This window comes from Oratosquilla oratoria, chromosome 22 (assembly GCF_046742065.1).
Source record: "Oratosquilla oratoria isolate Oo_2021 chromosome 22, ASM4674206v1, whole genome shotgun sequence".
Classification (NCBI taxonomy): Eukaryota; Metazoa; Arthropoda; class Malacostraca; order Stomatopoda; family Squillidae; genus Oratosquilla; species Oratosquilla oratoria.
In genome coordinates, this window is record NC_134798.1 from 33,386,074 (window position 1) to 33,407,148 (window position 21,075).

Here is a 21,075-nt window from a genome sequence, read left to right on the forward strand (position 1 = left end):
ATTCCTCTTATGCTATAGGTGGTCAGCAGGTCACCTCTTTCTCTTCTTTGTTCCAGAGTTGGTAATTCTAACTTTGACAATCTCTCTTCATATTACAATTTGAAAGTGTTGGGGCCATCTTTGTAATTGCTCTCTGGATTCTTTCAATTTTCTGTATATTCCTTTTAGTACTGGGTGTCCATAATGTCACTGCATACTCCAGTTTTGGCCAACAGCATTGTATGGGGCAGAAACATGGAACATAAGAGAGGAGGAATTTGAATGTGTTTGAGATGGATGGGGTAAAAGGGGCACTGGGAAAGAGGGGAATGTCTGTTGAAGAAGGAAGGAAGGAAGAAGACAGAAGAGAGTGGTGACTACATATATCTAGTTTATTTTTTTTTACTACGGCTATTTTTACTTTGTCCTTTTAGATAATGTATTCAACAGCAACTCTGTAGTTGTGTGTGTGTGTGTATGTGAAAGAGAACAGGGAGAGTGCTACAAATAGCAGGATACCTAGATTGTGTTAAATGGTAAGGGGAATGCTCATGGATGCCAGGGATGGTTTAATTACAGTGAAAATAGTGAGTATTGAAGAAAAATGAAAGAAAATGAAAATAGGCTAGAGAAGGCCCGTAGTGGCGAAGCAGTGAAATGAAACAAACATGAACTCAGAATCCTCTACCGGCACAGTAGCAAAACAAAATGTAAACATGAACTTATCATCGTTAGGTTCAGTAAGATTTTCAGAGAGTAGTGAAGAAGGGCCTTCTTCTGGATTTACTGGGCACAATAGAAGAAACTTGAGTAGAATTATAGACATAGCGAGGGAGATGAGATTTATAAGGAAATCATAGAAGCAACAGATTGATAAGCTAAAGAAAGCGAATCTTGAAATAAATAAGGAAGTGAGTGACTTGAAGAAGACAGTTGTTGAAATAAATAAGGAGGTAAATGCAGTAAAAAGAGAACTGGCTGAAGTAAAATGTGAAAATGAGTTGAAAAATAATTATACCACTAATAGTGCAACAATAATGAGAGAGGTAAATGAACATATAAAGGCAATGATAATAAAAAAAGCACCTCAGCATCTTAAACCATGAAAGGAAAAAATTAAAAATAATGTACACTATCATAGATAGCATGATTTCAGGATAAAATGAATTAAACTACTATCTGGAAGAAGAGAAACCGGATATAATGTGAATTGTAGAGACGAAATTAAAAGGCCCACTACCACCTAATACTGTGGGACAAGGTCTATATAATTATTGGATAAAAAAAGTAGAAACAGGGTGGAGGAGTCATGTTTTTGACTAAAAAAGGTTTAAAGGTGACAAAGATAACAGAATGAAATAATAATGTAGCATTGATTATGATAAAAGTTGAAAACAGCGACATGAAAAGTAGAAAATTTGCAGTAATATATGTGCCCCAAAAACATATCCTTGGACTGAGTGACCACTTCAAAAAGCTGGAAGAAACAAAGGATGCATTAATTGAATTACTAAAAAAAATAGGACGATACAGTAATCATGGGTGACTTTAACTCCAAAGAAATATGTCTGGAGGATGCGGAAGAGGAGGACTTCAATTCCATGGTCTCCTCTGCCATCGACAACCATTCTCGTCCATCATGTGCAGCTACCAGAAGAGGCTGGATGACCACATTGTGAACAGCTGCCCAGGATGTAACACTTCACCCCATACCATACAACACATATGGAAGACTGCACTATACACAATCATGCACGCAAACAACACAACATACACTCTATAAAGGATTTGTGGGAAAACCCAGTTTTGGCTGTGGCATTCCTTGGGGAGATGGGACTGCTCGGACAGACAGTCTAGGGAACGACAACAACAACAACAACAACCATGTGCAGCAGTTCTCTCGTCGACGGACCCCAGCTTCCAACTTCTTCGTCATGCCCCGCCATGGAACCCTGTCTCCCCTTCTCCCACTGCACCATGAGGAAGCCCTTGTCCTCCTCGATGGTCATCAGGGCAAGTGCATCAGCGTGGGAGATGTCCAGAAGTTCCGGGAGACTGTCTTCAAATGCCTTCTGCTTTTCCCGGGGCTTAACTCCTGTATTCCGCTTGCTCCTCTGCAGAACCTTCCACTCTTCAAAGAGGGAAACTATCTTTCTCCTGATGCTCATTTCTGCCATCACTGGAATCCTGGCTCGGAGCCAGAAGTCCAAAACTTCCTTGGCCACCTCCGCAGTGCTATCAGGAAAGGTTTTCTTTTGAGCCTTGTGATAGAAGAAAAAGTGGCTGAGGGCATCTCCTTGGCTTGGGAGCTTGGCATCAGTTATGCACTCAGTGCTATGTCCTACTAACCAAATCTCACTCTTATTTTGGGTAGTCATGACCTGTGGGAAGAGATAGAAAACTTTAAAGTCATTCCACCACCACTAAATATTAACCAATCCTCCTTAAACTTTGCACATAATAGTTTCTCAACACAATGCAGAATTCCACCAAAGTAGGTAAAAAAAATCACAACTTTCAAAAATTGCCTTAGATGGCTAGTGGCACCCTTATATGTATGTATGTATATATATATATATATATGTGGGAGGTGAGCCAGCTGTTGTTTGCAGATAACATTGTGCTTGTAGCAGGATCAGAGGAAGGATTGAGGAAGTTGGTGACAGAGTTTGGGAGAGTGTGTGAAAGAAGAAAGTTGAAGATAAATGTGGGTAAAAGTAAGGTGATGAGCTGTACAAGGGGTGAAAGTGGTAGCAGACTGAAAGTGAGCATTAAGGGAGAGTGACTAGAGGAAGTTGATAGTTTTAGATACTTGGGTGTGAATGTGGCAGGAAAGGGTGGAGTGGAGGTGGAGGTAGAGTGTAGATTGATAGAAGCGAGTAGATGCCTTGGTGGATTAAAAAGTGTAATGAGAAATAGATATTTGGGAATGGATGCCTTACACACCTCTTTTACTAATCTTTCTTCACTCATTCTTTCCATGTGTCCAAACCATTCTAATACTCTTTCATCAACCCTATCTCCCAGTTCCCTTTCCACCCCTGTTCTCCTCCTCATCTCCTCATTTCTCACTCTATCTAGCCTAGTAACCCCAATCATACTTCTCAGACACCTCATCTCAAACTCCTCTCTTCCTCTCTTATGTTCCATGTTTTTGCCCCATACAGTGCTGTCGGCACAATCACTCCTTCATATAACCTCCTCTTAGCATCCATTCCCAAATGTCTATTCCTCATTACACTTTTTAATCCACCAAGGCATTTACTTGTTTCTCTCAATCTACATTGTACCTCCACCCCCATTCCTCCCTCTTCTGCCACATTTGCACCCAAGTATCTAAACCTATCCACTTCCTCCAGTCTCTCTCCCTTAATACTCACTTCCAGCCTGCTGCCACTTTCACCCCTTGTACATTTCATCACCTTACTTTTGCCCACATATATCTTCAGCTTCCTTCTTTCACACACCTTCTCAAACTCTGCCACTAACTTCCTTAATCCCTCCTCTGATCCTGCTGCAAGCGCAGTGTTGTCAGCAAACAACAACTGGCTTATTTCCTACTTTTCTCCATTTTCTTTAACCATCTCCAACCCCCGACCCACTACTCTTGCACTTGCCTCTCACACCACCCCATCCAAGTATAGATTGAACAGCCAGGGCGACATAACACATCACTTATGAAGTCCCACCTTTACCTCAAACCATTCACTCTCTCCATTTCTAATCCTAACACAAGCTCTACTACTCTTGTAAAAACTCTTGACTGCTCTTAACAGCTTTCCTCCTATCCGATATATCTGCAGTACCTCCCACAGTGTCTTCCTGTCTACCCTGTTGTAAGCCTTTTCCAGATCCATAAAAGCCCCCAAAACATCCTTACCTTTTCCCATAGCTTCCTCACATATGTCTTACCACAAAAATCTGATCTACACAACCCCTACCTGTCCTAAAACCACACTGTTCCTCACCAATTACTCCCTCTGTTCCTCTCCTAATTCTCTCAATCAAGACCCTCCCATAAGCCTTTCCAACTACACTCAACAAGCTGATCCCTCTGAAACTACTACACTCACACTTGTCCCCCTTTCCCTTGTAAAGTGGAACTATACAGGCACTCTTCCAGGCCTCTGGCACTCTACCCTCTCTTAAACAATCATTAAATAACCTCACCAGCCAGTCCACCATAACTGTACCCTATTTTTTCAGACATTCTGCATGGCATCCATCCAGACCAGGTGCCTTACCTGTTCTCATCATTTTAACAGCTGCTTTCACTTCATCTTTCCTATTTCTTCTCCATTTTCCTCACTCATCACGGTCATTTTCTTAGTACTTCCCACTGCAACTACCTTTCCCTCCCTATTCTCCTTAACATTTAGCAACTCCCTAAAATACTTTGCCCGCCTTCACACTCCCTTCTCTTCCATTATCATCTCTCCATCTGCACCTTTTACCTTTTCTTCTCTACTTGATTCACCTCCTCAAGAAAAATAAGAAACACATCAGCATGCTTACATTTATGATACCATCTAACATTAAAACTGTTACAACACAGAATAAATCTGGCCATAGATCCAAACTGTCCTAGATACAACCACCACACAGAAGGCACATAATACATTTTACAGTTCCCCACTCTAATGTTCCCTAGACAACAACACAATATTTCTTACCTGAGTGAATTATGGGCCCAACTGAAAAAAGTATTGCTAAAAAGAGACAGGCTTATAAGAAATATAAGTGCTCGGGTGCATCTAATGACTATGAAAGTTATGTATCAATACAGAGAGATTTAAAAAAGACAATAAGAAAAAGAAAACGACAATACGAAATGAACATCGCTGATAAATCCAAAGAGAATCCCAAAGAATTCTATAGTTACATTAGAGATAAAAAGGTTGTTAGGAATCACATTGGTCCACTATTATCTGCTGACGGTCAACTTGAATATTCAAATGAAGGAATGTGTAATATCTTAAACAATTATTTTAGCTCGGTATTCGTAAACGAAACACCTCAAAGTGAATTCCAAACTGAAACCTGTGAAAAGTCTGGGGTAAACTTACTCACTACGGTAAATATAACAAAAGAAAAAATTAAAAGGTGTATAGACAAACTCAAAGTTAATAAAACATCAGGGCCTGACGGTTGGCATCCAAGAATCTTAAAGGAAATGAAAAATGAGATTGTTGTTCCATTAGAAATTATTTTCAAGAAATCCATCATATCCGGAGATGTCCCAAGTGAATGGAAGCTAGCTAACGTTACTCCCATATTCAAAAAAGGTGACAAAAAGAAACCAAATAACTATAGGCCTATAAGTTTGACTTCGATCGTAGGAAAAATAATGGAAACTATCATCAGAGATGATATCGAATATCATTTAGAAAGTAACCGTTTGATAAATGATAGCCAGCATGGTTTCAGACGGAAACGTTCTTGTGTGACTAACTTACTCGAATTCTACAACACAGTTATCTCGAATTATGACAAAAGAAACAATATAGATTTGATATATCTAGACTTTGCAAAAGCTTTTGATACCGTCCCACACGAAAGACTACTTACTAAATTAGCTTTGCATGGAATAAGTGGTAGCCTATTAGGTTGGACTAGTAATTGGTTGAAAGGTCGAAAACAGAGAGTTGTTTTAAATGGAAAAACTTCTGGATGGAAAAATGTTGCAAGTGGAGTTCCTCAGGGTTCCGTTCTTGGGCCACTTCTATTCATAGTATATATAAATGATATAGACAATGGACTAAAATCTACTGTTTCCAAATTTGCTGATGATACAAAACTGTGCGGAGTGGCAAATGATCACTCAAACCAATTAGATATTCAAGAAGATTTAGATCAATTACAGCAATGGTCTGAAAAGTGGCTAATGAAATTTAACTCAAGTAAATGCAAGGTAATGCACATAGGTAAAAATAACAGTAAGTACGATTACAAGTTATTTGGAAATTCGTTAACAAAAGTGGATAGTGAAAAAGATCTCGGCGTAATTATCAGTAACGACCTCAAATCATCCAAGCAGTGTATTTCAGCCTCTGAGAAAGCAAATAAGATTCTGGGATTGATTGCGCGATCTTTTGATTTCAAAAGTCCATCACTCATTAACAAGCTATATAAATCGTTAGTTCGTCCACATTTGGAATATGCTGTTTCCGTATGGTCACCGAATCTCATTAAAGACATTGACAGACTGGAAAAAGTACAACGGCGACCCACAAAACTGATTCCAAATATCAAAAATAAATCATACGAAAATCGACTTAAGCACATGAATCTGTTTTCCCTAAAAAAGCGTAGACTCAGAGGTGACTTGATACAGGTCTTTAAGATTTTAAAGGGAATTGACAACATCAAAAGTGACCAAATTTTCACATTGAATGAGAATCAGACAAGAAACAATGGTCTCAAACTGTCCGGAAATAGATTCAATTTGGAAGTAGGTAGAAACAACTTTGCCAACCGTGTAGTTAATGAATGGAATAAACTTCCTGCACAGGTAGTGCAATGTAGTTCAGTTCGAAGCTTTAAGAATCATTTAGATAAATACCTAAGTAAGATGCTGTAATGATTATAATTTATGTTATATTATTTGTTTTTGTTTTGTTATAATTTGTCTGTCTGATTTTCATTTATTATTAGTTATATGTAAATTTATAATCATTTACTATTTACCTGTTTGTTTGTTATTCAACTATACCTATGCATTTATTTATGTATTTTATTTGTTATTTTTACATTATTATAGTTTTAATTTATTATTATGATTTTTTTTTTTTTTTTTTTCATCCGACCTAGATATGGATCAAAAGGTCTCCTGTCGGCATGCTCCGCCTTTGTAATCCTTTGTTATTACTAGTTATTTAGGAGATGTGGGTTTCTTATAAGAGAAGACCTGTGGAAATAGACTAATTGACCAACCAAATAATTGAACAAGCCAATCCACATCACAGACAATAGTAATAATAGCCAGTCCATCTGTCCATGGCAGGTACAATAACATCTGTCAGCCAGGACCATTCTTCTTTCATTGTAATACCTTATTTTGTAATGGATCTGCATTGTGTGAGATCTTATATTGTGGGGGCAGCCTGTACAAGCATTAGGTAGTATTGTAAGGTGAAGAATCTTTAGTGTTTCCTTGTTATTATTTATGTCTATCTTATCATTTTTATGTTTTCAGTTTTTGTTATAATGCATTATAAGTGTTTTATTTACATTTGCTTATTCTTCCTTTAATCCAATAGGTAAAGGTTGTAACTAGTGATGGGAAGGAACTCAACTTGGACTGGGAGAGAGGGCGTCTCTTTGACAAGGACATTGCAAACCTTTTCATGAACATGATTAAGGAGCACAAACGAGCAAGGTGGGACATTAAATCTCTTCTTGTTTCTCTCTATTTATTCAACATTGTTCCTCTAGACACATCTTGTCAAAAGAGATCATAGAACCTGATGTACAAAAATGGTAAGTAATTGATAAATAATGTAACTATCAGTGAATGCAGATGATCTCAGGACAATCATATTAGTGACAGTGGGCTCTGCTAAGGATCAATATCTTTACCAGTGTTATTTAACTTATTCTTACAACACCAAACATTAGATCTGGAGCACAATATCAATGCTGACATATTCAGACAACCTAACAGTAAAAGCAGAGTAATAAAATTACAAAACAACAATTCAGAGTAAACATAAAGTAAGAATGCAGCTCCTATTCATGGGACAGTGTTTCACTAATTAAAGAGTCATCATGTACATGGATGTAGTTGGCAGACAGTGAATATAAATACTGTAATTCACCGATTTAATGAAGCGGCCTTGCTGTGGATGTGCTGTGTCCTGCGACACTGCTTCTGACCCAGGGCAGTGGACGGGGTGCAGGGATGACCCGTCATCTAGGAGGTGCTAAGATGGGAGGGAGGGTGGAGGGGTGTGGAGTGTTTTCGGGGATGGAATGGATGGGAATGATTTTATGCCTTGTCCTTTTTGGCTACCTCCCTTGTAAGGGGAAAAAAGCCTTGGTATATGTATGTATGTAATTCCTGTAGGGGCAGGGGAGGAACCTGGTGGAAAACAATAAAAGTGGCCTATACTAACATTAAAGGATTAATCTCAGGATTGAATGAACTAAATGATTACCTGTCAGATGAAAACCAGACATGATGAGAATTGTGGAGATGAAATTAAGAGGTCCAATACCACCTCATAGTGTTGGACTTAGGTTATACAATTATTGGATTAAAAACAGAAACGAGAAACAGGGAGGAGAAATCACATTCTTGGCTAAGAAAAACTTGAATATGATGAAGGTTACTAAGGATAAAAACAACGTAGAAATGATCATGACAAAAGTCAAAGACAGAGACATGAAAAGTAGAAAGTTTGTGGTGACTTATGTCCCCCCAAAAATGGGCTCTTGAGAAGAAAATGAGCTTTCAAAAATGTTAGAAGATACAAGGCATTCATTAAATGAGATACTAAAGGACTGACATAACCTGGTACTTATGGGGGATTTTAACTGCAAAGAAATCTGTTGGGAGGAGATGACAGTGAAGGGCAGAGAGAACTTATGGGGAAATGTATTACTGGATATGACCATGGAACATACAATGACACAATGGGTCAATGGAAATACTAGATGCAGAAGCCATAGAGAACCATCAAGACTGGATTCAAAATGCAAATTAGGAAAACTTTACATTGAAAAGACAAAAGTGGAAGAGAAATGAGCAATCTTGATGGAAATCTATAATGAAGGAGTGAATAGGTATGTACCAAGACAGAAACAAGAGAGGGTGTATGTTAAATGCTGGTTCAACAGAAGATGCAGTGAAGCAAAAGACAAAAGAGGCAAAGCTTGGTACAAAAGTAAAAAAAAGTGAGCTCAGAAAAGGACCTATGAATAATTATTAGCAAAGACATGTCACCAGACAAGCATACAGGTAGTCGTTGACTTACGACTGCAATTGGTTCCAACTGACCAGCCATAACTCGATTTGGTCATATGTCGGGCACGTGTTAAATTCTCATAGGAATAGTAGGCTCTTAAAGTCCTAATTTACCCACATTTTCATATATATATATATATATATATATATATATATATATATATATATTGTCATTTATGTCATATATAGTACTCTGAATGCTTGTCTCTAGAACACGTTTCTCTAAACATTTTACCATTTCATATTAAGTTAGGCTTAAATCAAACACAGAATATTAAAGTTACTACAATTTGTTAAATATTGAAAACATATAAAAATGATACAGTAATACAGAAAAATACAATTATGTACAGATGTTGAAATTTTTTTTAAAAAAATTGTGGAAATACAAAAAGACAATTTAAAACAAAGACACACAACTTAGTCGCTGCTTGGATAGCTGGTGCTGGGCTGTGGATCATCCAGGTCAGCTGTTGGTGTGGTGGGAGGAGGGGTAACAGTGGGTGTTGTAGGGGGTAGGATAACGGTTGGTAAGGTGGGAGCAGGGGCAATGGTAGGAGTGACTGGTGGAGTTATGCATTTTTTCTCATAATAAATTTCATGATATGGACGCACTGCATCGTTTATCATCCTTTCAATCCTTTTAAAGTGTTCAAAGTTGGGGTCTATTTCTTCCAACCGTTTAAGGTATTCATTCATTGTAGCAAAGCTTTCTGATAATTCTTTAGTGGTGAATTTCCTTATTGGCAACTCTTCTTCTTCCTCTGCCTGTCTTCTCTCCTCTTCAGCCACTCGTTCCTCTTCCAATTCAATGAGTTCTTCATTTGTTAGCTCACCAGATTCTTGATTAAATAATTCATCCACATCTAATTCACATTCCAATGAAAGTTCTTTTGACAATTTCAATATTTTTTCATTTATCTCACTGAGTTCTTTCTCACTGTCAAATCCAGCAAAATCATGCAGATAACATTTGAGACACCATTTCCAAATTCCATTCATACACTTTTCAGTGACAGCCCCATGCAGTAGATAGATTTTTGATGCGCATAAAGACATCATATTGTTTCCAAAATTGACGTATACTTAGTTCTGGGTCAGCATCTATAGCAGCTATTGCTTGGATGAAAGTGATTCTCAAATAGTTTGCTTTGAATGTTGCAATCAAAGCTTGGTCCTTAGGTTGAAGAATTGATGTCATGTTAAGCAGCAAATAATTTTCACATTGGGATGAAGATCACCTAAATGAGGTGGATGTCCAGGTGCATTATCCAATAGAAGTTAAACTTTAAAAGCAATTCCTTTTTCTAACAAATACTCATGCACTTGAGTTATGAAGCAATTCACAAACTAATCTTCAAAAAGTGGCTGAGTCATCCATGCCATATGATTTGATCAAAATTAAACAGGCAAAGTGTGCTTGTTTACATGTGTGAATGCATGTGGGTTTTCCAATTGGTAAATTAAGAATGGTTTCAGTTTGAATCCTGTGATATTCCTGCCAAGCAGAAGAGTAAGCCTATCCTCGTAAGCTTTAAATCCTGGCATTGTTTTAGCTTCTTTATGGATATTTGTGTGTTCTAGCATTCGCTTCCAATATAATCCTGTTTCGTCTACATTAAATATTTGCTGTGGAAGATAGCCATCATCTGTAATAATTTCATTAAGCATTTTCACAAACTTTTTTTGCTCCTTTTTCATCTGCACTCATTGCGTCCCCAGTCACACAAACACTATGAAATTGAAATCTTTTCTTAAATCTTTTAAACCATCCAGTACTTGCAATAAAATCTTGCATGTATTCATCTCCAGCACATTCCTTCAAAGTCTCAAACAGACTTTTTGCCTTCATCTGTATGGTAAACAGGCTTAATGGTGTCCTTTTCTGAATTTGGTCTTCCATCCAAACACTTAACAATTTCTCCATTTCATGGATGGGCCCCATACATTTCTTGGTTATCACAGTTGAATGCATGGGTGCAGAACCTTTCACAGCTTCATGAATTCTTTCTTTGTCTTTCAAGATCGTCGACATGGTTGAATGTGATAACTGCATATCACATGCGATTGCATTCACTTTTTTCCTCCTTCAAACTGTTTAATCACATTCAATTTTTGGTCCAGATCAATGGCTTTTCTTTCCTTCTTGGCAGACTTGGGAGTGGACAAAGGTAATTTCCTCTTGGGAGCCATCTTGGGGGTATTTTGTAATAAAACTTTTCAGTGGATATGGAGGATGTTAGCGCTGTGATGAACAAAGTGTGAATGAGACACTGAGTGAGTGAGCAGCATCACTATCGTGCGTTGAAAGATGGAGAGGTGGGTGGGAGGGTATTTGCGCGAAAATATGAACTAATAAGTACATATTACAGTAAAAGCCCTTGTATCCGGCATCCCTAAGGCATGCTGTATATTGAAAAATTCTGGATACTTGAAGGGATAATAAGTAAAGTCTATAATCACTTACTTTATTCACTAACCATGTCAGTTTTTCACCAATAAACCATAAAAGCACCACATCTTAACAATTAAAATGTATGTATTTTGTAATGTTACGTACAGTCCACTTCTCGTACTTCCTATGAGCGGGGCTATCAAACATGGTCAACAATAAACTGCCTAGTCATTATCACTCGTCTCACTGGTATGTTGTACACTTTTCTTAGCCTTATACATCTGTCCAACTTTCATAAACCCTCTTATGTCTATCTGCTTGCAACTCTTGCCTCTTTGCAACAATAACTCATTTTGAGTGCAGTGAACAGCCATGACATCATACATGGTCGTGTAACTGCATTGTTCAGCAAACTTAACAAAAACTGCTAAACCTTTCACTGCATCTGTCCATGAAACTTTGGGCTCTGGGTCATCTTCCTCTTCACTATCTGCCTTGTGCGGGAGTTGAAATCTATTTGTATTGATTTTATATACCTACAATTTACTAAGAACAATAAATGTGGCCTTTAACTACATGGATGAGGAAATGGTAAAGAAAATATTAGTCACACTGATAAGACCAAGATTGGAATATGCTGTGACACTATGGACACCCAATACAAAAAAGAACATAAAAGAAATTAGAAAGAATCCAAAGAGCAACAACATAGATGGCACCAACATTTTCAAAATTGACATAGGAACAAAGATTGCCAAACTGGAACTAACAACCCTTGAACAAAGAAGAGAAAGAGGAGATCTACTGGCCATTTACAGAATCATGAAAAGTATTGAAGTCCTTGACAGAGAAGATTTAACAAAATGGGGCAGGAGAACATGAACATGAGGGGACGACCTAGGATGAGATGGATGGATGGGATAAAAGGGGCATTGGGAAAGATAGGAATGTCTGTTGAGGAAGGAAGGGAGAGGACAGAAGATAGGGGTGAATGGAGAATGGTTGTGTATGGATGATGCTGTGATACATGAGGGGGAGTGGGTGAGGGAGTATATATGAGAAATAAATTTATGGAGTGGGTGGGGGATGGGGGTGAGGGAGTATATATGAGAAATAAATTTATGCAGCCCAAAGGGATTTGTCCCTGTCTTCTCCTTTTCTGCATGAGGGGACAGAGAGGGGGATCACCGATTTAATGAAGCAGCCTTGCTATGGATGTGGTCCTGAAAATGCTCAAAGACGGAACTACTTTATTTGGATTGAATAGTAAGGAAAGTAAATGTCAGGGTGCTAGTTGCTGTTTGTAGATGACACTGCACTTGTAGCTGGTTCAGAATATAGACTGAAGCAGGGTCGAATTCCAGGAAGGTATAATAAAAGTGGAAGCAAAAAGTAAATGTGGGCTAAAGGAAAGTGATGAGATGTACAAAGGATGAGGGTGGTATTGGTTTGGAGGTAAGTTTAAAGGGCAAGAGATTGGAATGCTTTAGTTATTTTAGGCCACATGTAGCAGGTAATGGAGGTGTAGGGGTGGAGGTGGGAAAGTAAGGCAAGTAAGTAAATGTTTGGCATTAATGAAAAAATGTCATGAGAAATAGATATTTGGAGATGAATGCAAAGAATAGATATTTGGGGATGAATGCAAAGAGAAGAACGTACATAGGTGTGATTGTGCCTGTGGCACTGTATGGAGCAGACTTGGTAGAAATAAATTGTATAAACATGTTTGAGATCAACTTTTTAAGAAATATATTAGGGTTTATGAGGATGGATTGAGTGAAAAATGTGGAGGTGAGGCAGAAAGGGGGGTGGAAGGGAGTAGCAGATGGAGTTGATCAAAGAATACTGGGATGGATTGAACTTATGGAGAGAATGAGTGATGAAAGAGTATGGAAAGCAGAAGTAGATGGATAGATGGAAGGGATTCAAGGGGAAGATCAAGAATAAAGTGGATGGATATAGTGAAGGGGGTATTAGATGCAAGTTGACTCTCCGTTGAGTAAGGAAGGGAGAGGGTAAAAGATAGGTGTGAAAGACAGAGTGGTTGTAAGTGGATGAGAAAATATGGCCCAAAAGGAATTCTTCTTATCTATTCTGTGATGGAGGGAGATGGGGGGGGGGGGAGTGACCATGTATTGAAGCAGAATAAATCAGCCCCATCTGTTGGACCTTGTTTTGGAAGTACTGTATCTTACTGCATTGCTTCTGGCCCAAGCAGATGGGGTGAGTAGGGATAACCCTTCATCCATGAGGAGCTAAGATAGGAGGGACATCAAATGGGTCCAGGATAGGTGTATGTTTTTATTTGGCTTTTCAAGACAGACCTTCAAACTAAGTGCTTCACCAGTGTGACACCTTCCAGCCCTAAGACTCTGTCAACACAGAACCAATTTGCCTCAGATTCAACCACTACAGAGAAGACACTGAACACCCTTGTCATACAATGCCCTGCACTAAGCATCCCTCAGCAACAGCACAATTCTTCCCTGAATGACCTATGAGCCTGTCTGGTGGCTGTAGCTATTTACTTGGGAGCCATAGGTCTCCTGCAAGAGAAGCCTGGGGTAGTGAATTGATTGATTGATTAATTTGACTTGTCCACACCCTTTTATAAGGGGAAAAGGGCCTTTTGGTGTAAGTATATACAATGCTATTGATGGTATATGATAAAAATAGTAATCATTTTTATATTTTTCAGGCTCGTCAATATTTCAAAGAAAGAGAAAACAAGACCCAGACCTCCAGCTCTCAACACAGTGGAGTTGATGCGTGTTGCGAGTGCAGGACTTGGCATGGGCCCTCACCATGCCATGATGCTAGCTGAACGCCTTTATACACAGGGATACATCTCCTATCCTCGCACAGAAACAACTCACTACCCAGAGAACTTTGATCTAAAGTATGTATTTACCTAGTTGTATTTTACGGGACGAGAGCTATGCTCGTAGTGACCTGTTTTCATATCTCTCTGCACCCAGTTTATTCTTAAAATCTTGTATAGTTTTGGCACTCACTGTTTCTTTGTTTAGTTTGTTCCAGACATCAATCACTCTATGTGGGAAGCTATTCTTTTTCAAATCTCTTATGTAACTGACCTTCTTTAGCTTCTTTTCATGTCCTCTTGTTTCTCTTCTGTCCCATTTTAATAAGTCATCTCTATCAAGAATTTCCATCCCTTTCATAATCCTGTAAATGGTCAACAAATCACCTCTTTCTTTTCTCTGTTCCAATGTTGATAGGTGTAATTTCTCCAATCTTTGTTCTTATATCAAATTTGATAGTGTAGGTGCCATTTTTGTTGCTGCTCTCTGAATTCTTTCTATTTCTTTTGTGTGTGTGTGTGTGTGTGTGTTTATTTACCTAGTTGTATTATATGGGAAGAGAGCTATGCTCGTGGTGACCCATCTTTGTATCTCTCAGCATCAAGTTTTTTTTCTGAAAATCTTGAATAGTGTTTGCACACACTGTTTCATTGTCTAATTTTTTCCAAGTATCTATCACTCTGTGTGGGAAGCTTTTCCTTTTCAGATCTCTTCTGTAACTATCCCTTTTTAGTTTCTTTTCGTTTCCTCTTGTTTTACCATTATCCCATATTAACGTACATATACCAAGGGTTTTTCCCCCTTACAAGGGAGGTAGCCAAAAAGAAAAAGGCATAAAATCATTCCCACCCATACCATCCCTAAATACACTCCATTCTCCTCCACCCTCCCTCTTATCTTAGCACCTCTTGGATGATGGGTCATCCCTGCACCCTGTCCACTGCCCTGGGTCAGAGGCAGTGTTGCAAGTCACAGCACATCCACAGCAAGGCCGCTTCATTAAATTGGCAAACCCCCCCCCCTCTCCGTCCCCCCATGCAGAAAAGGAAAAGATGGGGAGAAATCCCTTTGGGCTGCATCAAATTTTGCTCACACATATTACCTCCTCCCCCATCCCCCCACCCATTCCACCTCATGCATCACAACATCATCCATATACAACCATTCTCCATTCACCCCTGTCTTCTGTCCTCTCCCGTCCTTCCTCAACAGACATTCCCCTCTTCCCCAAAGCCCCTTTCACCCCATCCAACCATCTCATCCTAGGACGTCCCCTCATGTTCACTCCCTCCACATCTGCCTTCCATACCTCTTTTACTAGTCTTTCTTCACTCATTCTTTCCATGTGTCCAAACCATCCTAATACTCTTTCATCAACCCTATCTCCCAATTACCTTTCCACCCCTGTTCTCCTCCTCACTTCTTCATTTCTCACTCTATCCAGCCTAGTAACCCCCATCATACTTCTCTACTTCTTAGACACCTCATCTCAAACACATTCAAACTCCTTCTCTCCTCCTCTCTTATGTTCTATGTTTCTGCCCCATACAGTGCTGTTGGCACAATCACTCCTTCATACAGTCTCCTCTTAGCATCCATTCCCAAATGTCTATTCCTCATTACACTTTTTAAACCACCAAGGCATTTACTCGCTTCTCTCAATCTACATTCTACCTCCACCTCCACTCCACTCCACCTTTTCCTGCCACATTTGCACCCAGGTATCTAAAACTATCCACTTGCTCCAGTCACTCTCCCTTAATGCATTAACAAGTCATTCTTATCTAAGACTTCCATTCCTTTCATTATTCTATAGATAGTAAGTCTCCTCTTTCCCTTCTTTGTTCCAAAGGTGGTAATTCTAGTTTGGACAGTCTTTGGCTCATATGTCAGTTCGGAAAGAGTTTGTGCTAGTTTTGTTGTTGCTCTTTGTATTCTTTCTAATTTTTTTATATTCTTTTTGGTACTGGATGTCCATAGTGTAGCTGCATACTCAAGTTTTGGTCTTATTAGTGTAGTTAGAATTTTTTTTTATCACTTCCCCATCCAAATAAGCAAACTCCACTTTAATTGACCTCAATAAATTGTAGGTTTCTCCAAATATTTTATCAATATGCTTATCCGGTGTCATGTCCTTGCTGATCATCACTCCAAGATCTTTCTCCAAGTTTATTTTTTTCACCTCTTCACCAATTTTGTAATCTTTCGATATTCTGTTTTTACTCTTTCCAAATTCCATTATACTACATTTCTTTATATTGAATTTTACTTCCCACTTTTGAGTCCAATTCCAGATCTTGTTCAAATCTTGTTGCAATGAGTTGCAGTCTTCTTCCGTTTTTACCTTCTTTAGTATTTTTGCGTTGTCTGCAAAGAAATTCATATAACACTCCACTCCTTCATCCAAGTCATCTATCTCCCACGTCTTCATATCTCATTTTTATCTAGACTGTTTTTAAATTCGTGTACTGCTTTTGCACACACCACTTTCTCATCTAACTTGTTCCAAATATCTATTACTCTGTGGGGAAAGCTGTTCTTTTTCAGATCTCTTCTATAACTGTCTTTCTTGATTTTCTTTCTGTGTCCTCTTGTATTTCTACTATCCCATTTTATTAGATCCTCTCTATCAATAGTTTCTATGCCTTTCATGATTCTATAAATAGTTATCAAGTCTCCTCTCTCTCTCTTCTTTGCTCTAATGTCTGTAGCTCAAGTTTTGCTAGTCTCTCTTCATATGATAGTTCTGAGAGTGTTGGTGCCAAATTTGTAATTGCTTTTTGTATTTCAATTTTTGTTATACACTTTTTTGTACTTGGTGACCATGTCGTCGCTGCACATTCCAATTTTGGTCTTATCAAAGTGACTAGTATTTTCTTCACCATTTCTTCATCCAGGTATGTAAATGCCACTTTGGTTGTTCTTGTTAGATTATAAGTTTCTCCAAAAAATTGGTGTATATGTTTCTCAGGGGACATATTATTCATAATAATGACTCCCAGTTCCATCTCATTTTCTACTTTTTTTTATTTCTTCTTCTCCCAATTTATATGATCCCACTATTCTTTTTTTGCTTCTTCCAAATTCCATTATACTACACTTCTTAATATTGAATTCCATCTCCCACTTCCTACGCCATTCCCATACTTTATTGAGATCACTCTGTAGCGACTCACAATCTTCAATGTTCACTTTTTTCAACAATTTTGCATCATCCGCAAAGAAGCTCATATAACTTTCAATTTCTTCATCCATATCATTAATATATAAAGCAAACATTATTGGGGCCAGAATTGTTCCTTGTGGAACACCACTTATCACTTCATCCCAATTAGAGTGTCTCATATCACTACTCTCATTTTTCTTTCTTGCAAAAAGTCTTCCATCCACTTCAGCAGTTTGTCCTGTATTCCTCCTGCAGTTTCTAATTTCTTAAGCAACTTCTTATGTGGCACCTTATGAAAAGCTTTTTTCAGGTCTAGAAATGCACAATCAGCCCATCCTTCTCTTTCTTGTATAACGTCTATTAGCCTTGAATAGAAACACATTAATTGTTCCGAAGAATACAAACTCTTCGGTACTCCTTACACTAGGATACTCTCGCGTAGCGCGAATATTTCTACTGCGAAATTAAAATCCTCACTCTGTGGGTCTGGGCAACGCTTATCCTCAGTAAGGGGCCCCATTGGGGCAAGGGGGGGGGCCCTTGCCCTCCACCACAAGTCTCGCACACTATAACCATTCTCTTCGCAGTAGTGACCGCGTTAACATCTCTCCATGTTTACGTCGGTGCCGAAAATCAAGCAATCCGCTTCGATTGTCGCCAGCTCACTCTAAGGACGCTAAGGAGTTCGTCGTCCTTCAATTTCATCGGGGTTTTCCCTACGCCATCCTGTGTCCTGGAATTTTAAGTGCTTCTCCATTCCCTGTATTATTCCCTTAACCGCCACCGGGTATCCTACCCTTCACTGTAAGTATGGAATCTGGTTCCAGTATTGTTGTGGTTTCGCCGCATAGAAAATGGCCATAGAAAATGGCTTCCCTCTTCACCCCCCCAAAAACTGGGGAAGGCGGCCTACGGCTTCGGAGGAGACGAGCAATTCTCTCCCTCCTCCACGGCGTAGTAGACAGGCAGCCAAGTTGTCCTTTATTCCTTTAAACCTGGACGGTTAGCGTAGATGGACATGCGCCTCAGGCCACCTCTAGCTACCGTTCCTGTACGAGCTTTTCCCGGATGAGGTCGCTTGCGGCTTGCCCTCGCCCATCCCAGAAACTCAACAGTCGCCAGGAAGGTGGTACAACGCCACTTCGAGTCATTCTCAGGCCAAGTTGTCCTCTTCCTTCAACAAAGGACGGTTAGCGTAGTCGGACATGCGCGTCAAGCCACCGCTAGCTACCGTTCCTGTACGAGCTTTTCCCGGATGAGGTCGCTTGCGGTTTGCCCTCGCCCATCCCGGAAACTCAACAGTCGCCAGGAAGGTGGTACAACGCCACTTCGAGTCATTCTCAGGCCAAGTTGTCCTCTTCCTTCAACAAAGGACGGTTAGCGTAGTCGGACATGCGCGTCAAGCCACCGCTAGCTACCGTTCCTGTATGACATTTTTCCCGGATGTGGTCGCTTGCGGCTGCCCCCGAAACTCGACGCCGGCACGGACAAAGGGGGGGGGGGCAAAGAGCCCCTTAGTCTCTTCTACTCAGGAATCCCGCTGTACGCACAACACCCACCGTAGGAAGAGCTGGGTGATCAACGGTGCCCTTTCCATGCCCTTTGCTCACAGGGACAGAGATCAGGGACGAGGTTGCAGACGCGGTGTTTCTAGATGGCTTCCCCCCTCACCCGACACAAGGAGAAGGCATGCTACGTCGGCGGAGGACGCGGGCAGTTGTCTCCCCCCTCCTAAGCGTAGTAAACGGAAAGGTTGTACAATAGCCGCCCCGAGTCAGTCTCAGGCCACTTGTCTCCTGTTCCTGCCCACAGGGTGGTTAGCTACGACGGGCACGCGCTGGCCCCCGCGAACCCCCCCGGGTACGAGATTTTTCCCGGATGCGTCCACCGGCCCCGCGACGCTGCCGGCGGCTCCGCCCCCCCACGGACAAAGGAGCCGAGTTCGGAGATTCGGAGCGCGTCGGCCTCTTCTCCTCCTCGGGTGGCCCCCACGTTCACCTTCCACCCGTCGTCAGACGAGCCGGGTCATCGCCGGAACCCTTTCTATGCCCGGTGGGCAGGAAGCCCGAGATGTGCCCACGCGCGCGTTCGTCGTGGGTGACTCGGCTTCGTCCAGAGGAGGCAGTCTCCCATTGGCGTCTCCCGGACCATCCGCACCCAGGCGGGACTCAAGCGGACATTCCCCGGACCTCCTCCCCACTCTGTTCACTCGTCACTACGTTGAAGGAACAGATGGAGGCCCAACGGGAATTTTTCCGCGCTTCTCAAGCGCGGTTCGTGCACCGCACGGAAGCTCGTGAGGAGTCACCGCCCCCAAGGGCCCCCCTCGACCATCTTCCACTTGCTCGGCCCCCCTCTGTACCCATCAGTGACCGGGATGGTAGCGTGAGGTTCCTCTCTGCCCGTCCCGACCCCTCCTACGCCGACGACGATGTCCACAGCTCCGTAGGGGGGGGGGCCACGCTCCCTTTCCCCTCCCGTTTCCCAGTCGGAATCCTCGATGGTGGTCCCACCTTCCTTCTCGGACGTCCTCGCGAGGGTTCGGAGGGCGAATCGACTGGGCCACCCGAAAGAAGAGGAAGCCACATTCGAGTCTGACATCTTCATGACGGCCAACTCTCAGAAAGCCCAGCCTCCTCCCCTCCACCTTCCATGGAGTACGCAGACGGCGAGAGCCATGGCCCAGGCCTCCGACGCTCTCGCAACAAGGACGACCGAGAAGACGCGTTGGCTTCCGGTCCCATTGGAACACCAGAAGCGCTTCTACACCCCATCGGGGTCAACCCTCGGAGCAGCCTCGATCCCGGCGAGGTTACCAGAGCTGGTTAAGGCGGACGCCGAGTCGCTGCGCAGACGAAACGTCCTCCTCTCTGGCAGGGAAGTCAGCAACCACCTTCAATCACTGGCTCTGTCCCTGGCGGTGAACTCCTGGCTAGAACGCCTCCTTGCCTCGGCGTGGGGGTTCTTACCCGCACTACAACCCCAGGAAGAATGCGACCTCCAGGCTTTTTGGCAAGCGCGAGCAGAGCCCTGAAGCATCAGGTTTCCTGTCTCTCAACGTCCTGGGCCAACTTCGAGTCCCGCAGGAGAGACACCATCCTCGGGGACCCCAGTGACCCCCTCCTCAGGGAGATTTATGCTCACCCACACGCTGATTCCCCCGGATATGGTGGACTCCGAGATCCTAGACGCAAACATTATAGAGGCTCCGGACTCCCCCACAGGACTCCTAGGAATTCGCCAGCCCCTCTGCACAGGATAGGGGGTTGCCTCTCCCTCTACTGGAGAGCATGGGAAGAGGCCGGGGCGGAAGACTGGACCTACTGAGTCATTAAGACGGGCTATTGTCTTCCCTTTTCCACTGTCCCAAACCTCTCCCTCTATCCCATCCAAGTCAGCAGCTTCCACCCGGACTCGGCTCGCGGGCGGGCCCTAGCGGAGGAATCCTCCGTTTTGCTCCAGACAGGAACTTTAGTGGAAGTCTCGACTCCGGACCCAGGGTTCTTCTCACGGCTATTCCTAGTAGAAAAGACAACAGGGGTGTGGAGACCAGTCATCTATTTGTCTCCACTCAACAAGTTCCTTTTCCCTGACAAAGTTCCGAATGGCCTCCCCAGAGTCCGTAAGGGCGTCTATCAGGGAAGGGAACTTCATGGTGTCGCTGGACCTCCAAGATGCATTCCGCCCAGCTATGCCAGAACACCTGAGAATGGTCCTAACCTTTGTCCTGAAATTGGGCACAGTAGTC

General features: G+C 41.6%; 1 protein-coding gene across 4 annotated transcripts in view; it reads left to right on the plus strand.

The window, feature by feature from the left end:
- The window catches only part of Top3beta (DNA topoisomerase 3-beta), a 140,492-nt gene that overhangs the window by 38,913 nt on the left and 80,504 nt on the right, over positions 1 to 21,075 (plus strand). For all 4 annotated transcript variants that reach the window (XM_076205732.1, XM_076205730.1, XM_076205729.1 and 1 more), the window contains 2 exons: positions 7,239 to 7,357; positions 14,038 to 14,238. In XM_076205732.1, the coding sequence (XP_076061847.1) occupies positions 7,239 to 7,357; positions 14,038 to 14,238 (320 nt within the window). The remainder of the gene's footprint in view (positions 1 to 7,238; positions 7,358 to 14,037; positions 14,239 to 21,075) is intronic.